Source organism: Varanus komodoensis, unplaced genomic scaffold (assembly GCF_004798865.1).
Source record: "Varanus komodoensis strain SLA01 unplaced genomic scaffold, ASM479886v1 scaffold35, whole genome shotgun sequence".
In the NCBI taxonomy this organism is placed as follows: domain Eukaryota; kingdom Metazoa; phylum Chordata; class Lepidosauria; order Squamata; family Varanidae; genus Varanus; species Varanus komodoensis.
Genome location: NW_025335856.1, coordinates 3,214,777 through 3,226,221, shown reverse-complemented (window position 1 = coordinate 3,226,221; position 11,445 = coordinate 3,214,777). Strand labels below are relative to the sequence as shown.

The following is an 11,445-nucleotide window of genomic DNA, read 5'->3' as shown; positions in this document are numbered from 1 at the left end:
TGAGGAACATGAGTGCGGAGGGGGAGGGTGACCCGGCATGCACCCCTACTTCTGGGTTCCCCACAGGCATCTGCTGGACCACTGTGTCAACAGACTGCAGGGTGGGGATAGGCCCCCGCTCTGACGGCGCAGGGCTCTTCTCATGTTCCTAAATCGGAGAAGCGTCACCCCAATCAAGGGCGGGGTTTCTGCTGCGGATCATCGCTGGCAGCAGCAGAGTCTGCAAAAGCAATCAGGGAGCGACACGCCTGGCCAGCTGCTGCCGCCGCCGCTGTCCAAACAGAGCAACACCCAGGCGGTTCTACACAGGAATCTGGTGCCAAGTCCAGTCTATTAATCAGGTCTTGGGTGGTACCCATGTTTCTGCTCGCTATGCACGCAAGCGGCTCGTGTTTATACAGTGTACGGACAGTTTTAATCCTACTGTGGATTGAACAGGGGATGTATTCCATGCATTTTGTCCACCATAAGATGTGGTCACTCGAAGCATCAGGCAAAAGGCCCCATTTACTCACACGGTGGCATGAAAAGGGACATGCACCAGCATGGTGGGAAACAAATAAAGATGGGGAAACATCTCCTTACTCCATGCCAACCAACCCAAAACCTCCCTCTCCCCATGAGACTCAGGGAGCCCCTTTCCTCTGCCTACCTTTTCTGTTTGGGGGCTGCCACAATGTTTTCTTATGTGCCCCCATTTAGAGACAAATTAAGCAACAACACAGAGGAGGTCTCAAGGTGTTTTGCGTTTTGTGGCCCAGTATTGGTCAGGCTAGCAAAGAGGAATCAAGGTTGAAGCCCCCAACATCTTGAGATCTACTGGGGGCGTGGAAAGGAGAAGCAGGTGACTCCGTGGTCTCTCTCCATCTGCCAAGCAAGCCAGCGCAGCCCTGAAGAGGAAGAGTGGAAGGTGAAGAAGGTGGCGAGAAGGGAGAGTCAGTGAGGGAGGGGGCCCAGGGAGGCCATTTTGCCCAAGGGCTCACCAAGCCCTGCATTTGGAAGGGCTCTGTTCTTCTGGGAAACCCCACCAAACTGAGCTTGGCCCTTATTGGGGTTCAGCCCCTCCTGCCCAGTCCCATATTCAAGTGCAGAATAGAAAGATGTACTGCAAAATAGTGCAAGCTGAAAACTGCAGAGAAGACAGTAGGAAGGCCAGGCAGGGCTGCCTACCTTCTCCCTGACTTGTGTGGTTTGCCTGCAGCCGCCCAAATGCCCATGAGGAGGTGTAGGGAGCCACAGCACCTTTAGGACCCCCAAGTCAAGGATCCGGGTCTGAAGAGCCAGTGGCCTCCGGGTATACGAGGCAGCAGGGCGATGCAGAGCCAGGCCTCTCGCGGACTCCATCCCTTGCGGCCTCTGACTCCTTTCGGGGGGCCGGGGAGAGTCACTCTGGGAGGGCGCTCTCTGGCCTTTCCCTGACCCCTTGCTCTGGCTGCTCACGCGCCCCTTCCTCCCCGCCCGCCCGCTTTCTCTCTGCCCTCTCCCCAGGCGCGCGTCCGCCCGTCCCCGTTTCCCTGCTGGGTTGCTCGGAGACTCCAAGCAAGCCGTTCCCAGTTGCAATGTAGCTTTTGGCTTCAGCTCTCGCCTCTCCGATTTCCTTTGGAGTTTGGGAGGGGAGAGAGAGGAGGGAAGAGGGGTGGGGTGGGTGGGGGAAGGAAGGTCGGCCGGCTGGCTGCGAGGCCCGTACCAGAGCGCGGCTGGCGCGCTTCAGGACGCGCGCTTCCCCGGCCCGGGCAGATCGAGGCTGCCCCGTGCGCCAAGCGACAGGTGAGCGTGCCCGGCCGCTGGCGGGGGGCTTTGGTGCCAGGGAGGAAGGCTGGGGGTCGGTCGCCTGGGGTTTTCCCTCCCCCTCCACGCGCAACAACGTTGGTCTGTTGCTGGACGAGCGTGATCTCCTCGAAGCGGCCGGGCCGGAGATGCGGGGCAGCCACGGGGCTTCTCGGGAGGGAAGCGGGCTGTGAGCAGCGGGTGTCGGACCCTGAGAGCCCCTCTGCCAAATCCGGGCCAAAAACAAAAAAATGAAAGGGCATCAGCCGGCCGGGGAGCGGGCAGAAAGCAGGCGGTCGCTTCTGCCGGGAAGGGATGCTCCAGGGGAGCGCCCGGTCACTCCCGCGGTCTCAAATCAGAGTGGCCGGATTCGGGCTGCTCCAGAGTGCGCATTGATGGGGACCCCAGGGGCAAATAGTCGGGCTCCCTCCGTGGGTTTTCCGAGAGCGCTCGGCCAGATCCGTGCAGGTGGCTCCCCTGCCATTTTATCCGCAGCAGAGCTGGCGAGATGGGTCGGGGGGTGAGAGAGAGAGAGGCTGCCCGCGCTGCCTTTGCACAGCTCGGTGGGGATCAGATTTCCCATCACCAGCCTCGCCAAAGCGGGGCTGCTCCAGGCGTGTTGTACCACAATTCCCAGCAACCCCGGCCAGCCAGCGCTCTTCAGTTCTCTGGCTCCCGGGACGGGCAGCAAGGAGGAGTTTTGCTAGCGTGAGGGATGCGGGAAGCAGAATGCTTGGGCCGATCCCAAACATGTCCCTCTCTTTCACAGACAGACAGAGGTTTCCTAGCACTTATTATGCCCATTGCGCAGACTGGGAGAGGTGAGGCAGGTGGAGAGAGGGAGGGGTTCGCCTCCGCTATCATTCCTTCAGGGCCGAGGCAAGCTTTGAGCCAAGCGATGGGGTGTCACAGTGCAGCTTGGGGTGCGTGTTTAGAGAGAGAGAGACAAGTCCTCCTGACCTCCCAGCATCCCCCAGCCTGCCTATGCGAGCGTAAGAGCACAGCCTTAAGGCACCGTGAACCAAATCTGCCTGGGTGTTTCACAGATGGATCCTGGCTCAATGCTCTAACCATTAGGCTAGCCGTGTGACCTGGCTGCACTCGGCTGTACGAGATGTGATTGCAAGTGAACATCCTTCACGGCTCACTGTTGAGACATGAACGACAGACTGCTGCTAAGTTGCAGGGACTGTTCCAACATGCAGAGAGTTTTACAGTCATTAACCCTCACAACAACCCTGTGAGGCAGGGCAGCCCTATTTCTTATGAGAAGTGCCCTGCTAGCTCGAACTGAAGATTCCTCTACCCTGACTCCCTGCTCCCAACAGTGGGTAGCCGATCAGTTCCTTCTAGGTTGCTCTTAGACCGGCAAGCCAGCAAAGCCAGCCTCTTCCTGGGTTACCACCATCCTTTGGCTCTCGGAGGTAAACAGATTTCGGTTAACTACCACGACTGACCGGGAGCCCTGCGTGAAACTTACAAAGGGGAAAGTGAGGCTGAGAGACACAGACGTCTTCACAGCCATGCAGCTGGTGGCAAAAGCTGGCTTGAACCCAGCGCTCCCAAACACCCACAAGGGTCGCGTGGGGCTGGCATCCCAGCAGCTCACCAGACCAGCCTTCCCCAGTGGGGCACCCATCCTATGGGGAGGAGCACAACTCACAGCATCCCCCAGCCAGGGAGTTGTAGTCCAAAACAGTTAGCAGGCACCCGGGGGGTGCTGGGGGGGGGTGCAGCACAAACTGTTTGGGGGCTGCTGTAGGCCCCCCCCCCCCCCCCGACACACACACACCACCTTTGCACAGGGTGGGAAGTGGCTCCAAGGTGCCCATTCCTTCATCCCGAAAAGTATTTCCCAGCTCCTTATTCCCTACTCCTGTGCACGGCCAGAACAGCGCGTGAACCTACCTTGTGCAGAAGCCAGTGCGGGCTGAAGAACAGCCCTGGCACGTCTCGAGGGGGTCACTGCCTGTCAGGCGGACGGTGGACCCCAAAGCTTATGCAGCTCCTCATTCAGCTCTGGCTTGCAGAAAGACTTCTCAAACTGAAAATCAGGATCGGGGAAGGAGCGATCAAATCCAGCCTCTGCCCTTTCCTTGCCCTGCCGGCCTCCCCACCTGCATCCCAGCGGCCCCAGAGGAAATACAGAAGCGACCCCCCCCCCCACTCTCCTGGCACTTGCCACCTCCCCAGTCCCAGGCGGGGGCCGCTGGCTCCAGCGAGGAATGTCAAGCAGGATTTTGGACAGAATCGCTACATTCCTGAGTCATTAGCTAAAGCTAAACCCTGAAGCCGAAATGTCCAGGCCTCCGAGGATGACCCAGGCCCTTGCGGAAAGGGGCAAGGGAGCTGGTGTGTGTGTGTGTGTGTAACGGAAAAGACAGTGCTGCAAAGGGGAGGAAGAAGCATGGATCAAAGGAGCAGTTGCTTGGAGAACAGCCCCGCTGGCAGAAGGAGGGTGGGAACAGAGCAGGAGTTCTCAGACTCTTTGCTAGGAATGCAGTTCAAGGGCCTCCTGTGTGCCCAGCCAGCTCCTGGCTTCAATCTAGAGGACTAGTCACTTGGGAGGCTGGCTTACTCCCTCTGATTCCACCAGGAGAGACTGGAAAAGGAAGCACGGCATCTGAAGTCCTTGCAAGTCTGCCGAGTCCTTCCTGGCTGCCTCCTCCGCATCAGCACTTTCAGTTCCTTGGTAAACACAGCACAGGAAATCCTTGGATTCTGAGCCGAGAAGCATGAAACATTAGAAACAGAACATGCTTCAGGAAATCCAATGCATTCATGGACTTAGGAGACACAGTGTATTCTCACAGCTGGATTAGGACTGGTGCAAGGCCCTGGTAGAAGAACCATGCAGGAGACTCTCCCTCCTGTGCTGACAGGCTATGGCATGTTCTGCCAGAATCCCTGTCATTTCTTGGGGGAAACTGCTTGGATTAATTCCTGTGGCAAGAGGTGCTGGTCGCTGTCTGGTAGGCTGCGCATATCTTTGTGGGTGTGGCGGAAGCACCTTCAGTCATTTGAAGGGTTGCCACACGGTCGATGGCAAAGAGCTGTTTTCTGCTGCTCTCAAAGGGCCCAAAGCAACAGCTTCAAAGAACAAAAATGGATTTAGAAGAAAAGTTAGGCAGAACACCCAGGTGACATGAGCTTTTTGGCAGGGACAGGTGGCCTTGGAAGTGGGGGACTTTCCATCATGGGTGGTTTGCAAGCAGAGGATGGAGGGCCACCAGCTGTGGGCTTCCAGCATCGGCAGGGGGTTGAGCTAGATAATCTCTGGAGGAGTCTTCCAACTCTATAATCCTGCGATCCCCCAGGCCCCATGGACATGGAGCATGCTGTCCAACTCTTCCTGTTCCTCCTGACCGTGGCCAAGCACTCTGCTCAGATTGAGGACAACAAGATCCCCAGCCTCTGTGCTGGGCAGCCAGGAATCCCAGGGACCCCCGGGATCCATGGAAGCCAAGGCCTGCCAGGCAGGGACGGCCGGGATGGCCGGGACGGAGCTGCTGGGATGCAGGGCGAAAAGGGCGAAACTGGACAACCAGGTAAGATGCAAAGGGAGGAGTTGGTCTACCTGGGGGAGGAGGGCTGTGCCTGACGATCCTCGAGGGCTGCCCTGCTGAACTCAATATGTCTGGGTTATTTTGGCTACCCCGTGGCAGCCGGGAATCAATTACCTCCCTGTAAAAGACCTTGGCCTTGTGTGGAGGGAGGGCTCGAGCTTTCGCCAAATCCACGCACGCGAGCCGCCCTGCTCACCTGCTTGCAGACGTCGGCATGGCAGCGCTGCTCGGTCTTGCTGCCGCCCAGCCACGTCCTTATGCTCTCATTTCGCTTCTGCATTTCCTCAAGGACCAGCAGGACCAAGAGGGGAAAGAGGCAGCCCCGGGACCAATGGCTTTCCAGGGGAGAAGGGGGCGCAGGGGGAGTGCGCGGTAGCCCCACGCTCGGCCTTCAGCGCCAAGCGCTCCGAGTCGCGCAGCCCGCCCCCAGCGGACCAGCCCATCGTCTTCGACGTCGTCTTGATCAACGAGCAAGGCCATTACGATGGGAACACGGGCAAGTTCCTTTGCGAGGTCCCGGGGCTGTACTACTTCGCCGTCCACGCCACCGTGTACCGCATGAGCCTCCAGTTCGACATCATGAAAAACGGCAAGTCGATGGCCTCCTTCTTTCAGTTCTACGGCAACTGGGCCAAGCCCACCTCACTGTCCGGGGGCGCCCTGGTGCGGCTGGAGCCGGAGGACGAGGTCTGGGTGCAAGTCGGCGTGGGGGACTACACCGGCTTCTACTCGAGTGTAAAGACAGACAGCACCTTCACCGGGTTCCTGGTGTATTCCTACTGGCAGAATTCTCCTGTCTTTGCATGAGCGATGGGGAACCCGCTTCCCCACCACGCAGCTAGCAAAGAACTCCCGGGTCCTCGCTCTGTCATCACTGGAGAAAACGTGCTTTCTTAACCCAAAGGGCAGGAGGCTCCTTTAGCTGATGCCCATGCCAGGGCCCCCGGCCCCTTCCACTGTCTCCAGCCAGCCCCGACCCAAGGTGGCGAGGAGAGGCAAGGTGATGGGGAAGCCAGCCCAGGACACGCGCGTGTTGCTGTCTCACCCGGACAAACAGAGAATAGCGCCCTTTCCAGCTGACCTTGGAAGCAGGCGGAGTAGAAAGAGCTAGGCTGCTTCTCCACCTCTTCCACTCCCAGCTGAAGGCCAGGGAAGCCCAAACTGCACAGAGGACAGAGTACTGAGCTCAGCGAGCCGAACCTGCCTCATGGGGTAGTTCTGGGCAAAACAAAAGAACGGAAAAACATTTTGCACGTGAAAGGTGTCACCATGTTTTCCTGGCCTCGATGGGAGTTGTAGGAGAGGGTGCCTTCAAGCGTGATCCTTTCCATCAGGGAACACGGGCACAGAAGCCTCGCCGTGGCTCCCACAGCCATGGACAGTGGAGCTCCCTGCAGCCCTTGCCGTGTCCCAATCATGCAGAGTTTATTCTAAGTGCTGTTTTCAGCCACGTAAGAATCTGGGGCACCACCCCATCCCCATTGTGTGAGCACCTCCCAGATTTTTTTTCTGTGCAATGCAACATAAAGATTATATGCCATGTTGCCAGCTGCATAAAAATTTCAATTTCTGATGCACTTTTTTTAAACAACTGCAAAAAAAATGTGCCCCTTAGAATAAACCCCGTGATAATGTCACAGCCACCACAACTCATGCTGTCTTCCAGCCTGATATTTCTTGCCAGCCAAAAAGAATGGGGGACTGGTTCTCCCTCCTTTTTCGCTTGCTTGCTTCCTTGCTCCCTTTGGAATGAACGTACGAATCCCTGCCACAAAGATGTACTGACAGATGCCCTCTCCTGGCCTGCAGCTCTGGGTAGGATAAAATTTGCAGTTCTCTAGGCACAGCTGACTGGACAACGGAGCAGGCTGACTCTGCTTGCTGCCCGTCTTGGAGAATATAATTGCCCACAAATACACAGTCACGGCCAAGGCTGTTGGAGCCATTTAGGCGCAGAATGCTAGCTGATGGGGATGCATGATTTAACCACTAGGGGGCTCCCTGAGTCCAGAGTTAAACGTTTGCTGGTCAGACCTTAACCCACAAGTGGATTTTGTGTGCATCCCTTTTTTCCTAGGTAGCAACTCGTGTTTGGTTGTGCTTTCTCTGTGCAATGGTTTTTCACGTATTCTTTGTCCATTACTTACTCCCTTGTCTAAACATATCCTAAACATAATGAAAAAGGCGTATGTGTTGTTTTAAATATCTGTACAGGAAGAAGAAATTCCAGTGTCTGGACAATCCCTGAATCTTTAATTTTACGATGCCCTGTGGTGGGCTGTTGGGGGTTGAAATCTGTTTTGGGGGCCCTTGTTATCCACAGACTAATAACTAGAAAACTGGAGAGGTACCGTATTTTTTGCTCTATAAGACGCACCTGACCATAAGACGCACCTAGTGTTTAGAGGAGGGATCCATGGAAAGCTTCCTGATAATCACAGGCACATTCCCCATCACTTCCCCAGGGGCTTCATTAAAAAACGGGTTGCCATTTGAAAACACACACCGACCTGTTCACCTGCGCCGGGGGGGGGGGCGGAGCAGGGCGCCCCGAGCGTGTGCCGGCCAGGTGGTGCCACGTGGTGCAGGCGGCTGGCAGCGTCCCGGGCGTCGGGCACACACACATTTGCTCTATAAGATGCACAGACATTTCCCCTTACTTTTGAGGGGGGGAAAAGTGCGTCTTATAGAGCGAAAAATACGGTAACATTTTTTCCTTGCATGGCATCAGAGGGGAAGAGGAACGCCACCTATAAAATGTCTTGTATACCAGAAATTAAAGAACTTCTGAGTTGAGTAACCCTCTACTTTGGAACTAACCGGCTGACTCATCAAATTAATGAAAGTTTGCACATAATCACAACCTCAACCTAAGTGCTTTTCTTGGGTATCAAATGAGCATAAGGAAATTGGAAATGTAATAAACACAGCAGGTCAGTCCTCTGCGGTTTACTCATTAGTAAGTTACTTGGCATTGCCAAGTAACTGCAAAGAAGCCTTGCAGTCAAAAGCTACTCTTCGTTCTTAGAATCAAAGACTATCAGTAATATTTTTCCTTTCATTCCCTGTTAATGTAGCACATTAAATAGCCTCAAAAATCAAAAAGGGTGACCTTCAGTCCCGTGCCATTGTTTAAAATTGGTTGTACAACTTAAGTGCTGTTCTGTTAATATACTTCTAGGCTAAGTTCTATACTCCAAAGTAGTCCACTCCATTGTGGGTCATCAGAACGCTTCCTCTGTGTTAACCCTCCCTTTGCCTGAAACTTTTCCAATTGCCACCCGCCAACTTTGTTCCTTCCAGAACTTTCCACTCAGCAGCCATGCTACCAACATTCCCTTGCCGTCCCGAAGCCTGAGCACCCCAAAGCTCCCGTAATGGAGATGCCCACTTCCCGGCCCCACTTCTAACTAGAACTGAGCTTCTCGGGCAAGTTACTGTTCCTTTTGTCTCACCCATTTGCCATCTAAGGAATGAATGTTTTGTGACCCTCCACTCCCAGAGTGGCAGCCATTTTATAAGCAGGCAAGTTTCGAGTCCATGAGAGCACACCCGACACCATCAAAACTCCCATGTGTCCACTGACCCCGAAATCCGGCCTTAAAAGCCTGCTGCATTAACGGTTGACACTCCTGCAGTGGGGCAGCTCAGTCTTAACGAACAAAGTGAGAAAGGAGTGGGGAGGCAAGCCATCCTGTTGGGGGGAAGAAGGGCAGTGCTGTGTGGAGGCCATCTCTGGTGGCATCTCCAGGCAGGCCTAGGAAAGGATCTGGCCTGAAACTCAGTCCCAGATGACGATACAGGACTCAGTGGACCGAAGTTCATCCTGCCGCAGGGCAGCGCCGTCTCCTGTGAGGTTTGTGGTCTTCGAACGCCACCCTAACACTGCAAGGCTGTAGCAACCCAGGCGTGCGGGACAATGCTCACGCAGCCCTTGCTTGGGACCTCGGGAGGCGGAGGTGGTCCGCCATCGCCTCCTCCGTAGGCCCAGATCTTCCACTGTGAGAACAGCAGGCCCGTTTAGGGGAAAGGTCTTTTATTTTTAGCCGGGGAAGGGAGCACAGTTTCTGCATTCTGCATTCTTGCCCAAAATAGGCCTCACTGCACTCATTTTCCCAAATGCTTCTGGAATGCTCCCAGCTGCCTGCAGGATTTTCCCAGTGTCCGGGCGAGTGACAAACTCTCTGGAATTTCTAGGTACACCTACCGCTTCAAGGATGCTGGGAATAGTGAAGCAACATCCAAATTTGGGGTACCAAATCCACTGGGCTCTCCACTAAGAAGGTGTTGAGGAGGGGGTGGGCAAGCTTGAACAGCTGGTGCAGTTTTTATGAAATGGAACAACTCGACCTGGTTTTGGGCCCAAGGGGTGAAAGCGTGAAAGTGGGAAGGGGAGTCGATAATCCAACTAGAAGCAGAGTCTAGGAGCAATGGAAGGTTCTGGTTGACCCAGGGCGATCCTGGTTGCTGGGGAATAACCCCAACCTCCCCTTCTGGGGAAAGTGTCAGCCAGGTCATCTCTGGCGGCAGCCATCTGCTCCAAATGACTCATGGACCATCCAGCTGGCACCCCAGGCAGGGTTGGTGTCGCAACTAAGCCATGCCTTGTCCTGCATACGGTGGATTTTGCTGATGGACTGGAGCGAAACATGATCAGAAGCCAAGTTCCCCCTCGACCTTGTCCTCTACAGCAAACAACACCCGTCCAGCTTCATGGCTTTGCTGGACTGTGTTTGTTTTGACAATAATGTCGGAACTGCAGGAGCACTTCACAGAATGTTGCCAAGACTGACCCAGCCTGGTGGGCTCTCCATGCCTGGTGGGACACCATGGCTTTCTCTTGTTTTATCCCCAGAATCTCCACATAACAAGTTGCCTACCAGAGCTATGATGACTTGGAAGGAAACGGACACCAGCTTCACCATCAGAATCACCCACCTTGCTCCAAATTTTCCCAAAATGTCAGTTTGATGAGGAAAAAGAGTGCTCCTCTTCCACACCTCACACATACTACTTTTTCCTGAATATTTTCCAGGCCTTCACATTTCTAGATAGCTCAAAATCTCTTGTTCTCTGTGGCAGCAGCTTTCCAGAGTCTTCCTTGACTTGTATCTAACTCTTGATCAGAAAGCATCCAGAGGCGGCCAAGAAAAATGATCTAAGGCTTGGGGACACTGCACTGTGAGAAGAGACAGAGAGAACTGGGCATGTTCAGCCTTGAAAAGAGAAGACTGCGGGGGGGGGGGGGAGATATTCCTCTAGAAGTCCCTCCAAGGCTGTCACAAAGAGGAAGGTCAAGATCTCTTCTCACTGATACCAGATTGTAGGGCATGGAAGAATCAGCTCAAGTTGGAACAAGCCAGATTCAGGCTAGATATCAGGAAAAGTTTCCTCACTGTCAGAGCAATACGACAGTGGAACCAGCTGTCTGGAGAGGTCATGGGCTCTCCCACACTGGAGGCATTCAAAAAGCATCTGGCTGGGATGGTGTAACATGGTGTCCTGGAACACAGGGAGTTGGACCCGATGGCCTTCTTGGCCCCTTCCAACTCTGCTATCCTACGATTCTTGTTGTGTGGGGCTGCAGCTCCCCAGCGCCCAGCCAGCAAAACGTCTGGCAGGAATGCTATTCCAAGTGAAGTCCGGGCCCAATTCAAGGTGCTGGTGATTACCTATAAAGCCCTGAACGGCTTGGGACCTGGGTATCTAAAGGAGCGCCTACGTCCATACTTCCCTCCCTCCCGCCCTCTAGAGGAGCGCCTCTACGTCCATACTTGCCCTCCCGCAGAGGCCCTTCTCCGGGAGCCCTCTGTGAATGATATTAGGAGGGCGAGTACCTGGAGGAGGGCCTTCTCTGCGGTGGCGCCCCACCTATGGAACGCATGCCCCAGAGAGGTCCACCTGGCGCCATCATTATTTGTTTTTCGGCACCAGGCCATGACCTTTTTATTTAAACGTTATTTTAATTAATTGTTAATTTATTTATTGGTTTTATTTTTTGCCTGGATGTTTCCAATTTTTATATTTTTATATTTTTATATAGTTATTTATTTGTTGGAAGCCACCCCAAGCCCTATGCGAATGGGGCGGCATACAAGACTCCCAAATAAAT

General features: G+C 54.6%; 1 protein-coding gene across 1 annotated transcript; it reads left to right on the top strand.

Annotated features, from left to right (window-relative positions):
- The first annotated feature begins 1,696 nt into the window (after positions 1-1,696).
- C1QTNF5 (C1q and TNF related 5) lies at positions 1,697-7,516 on the top strand. Its single transcript, XM_044439674.1, has 3 exons — positions 1,697-1,767; positions 5,085-5,315; positions 5,623-7,516. The coding sequence occupies exons 2-3, from the start codon at positions 5,090-5,092 to the stop codon at positions 6,138-6,140; spliced, it is 744 nt and encodes a 247-aa protein (XP_044295609.1). The 5' UTR covers positions 1,697-1,767; positions 5,085-5,089; the 3' UTR covers positions 6,141-7,516.
- Positions 7,517-11,445: the final 3,929 nt, after the last annotated feature.

What these genes read in the sequence shown, in the direction of transcription:
- C1QTNF5 (XM_044439674.1), top strand. Translation starts at nt 5,090, where the DNA reads ATGGACATGGAGCATGCTGTCCAACTCTTCCTGTTCCTCCTGACCGTG. An exon ending in GGGCGAAACTGGACAACCAG is followed by an intron (nt 5,316 to 5,622) that starts GTAAGATGCAAA and finishes CATTTCCTCAAG; the next exon opens with GACCAGCAGGACCAAGAGGG.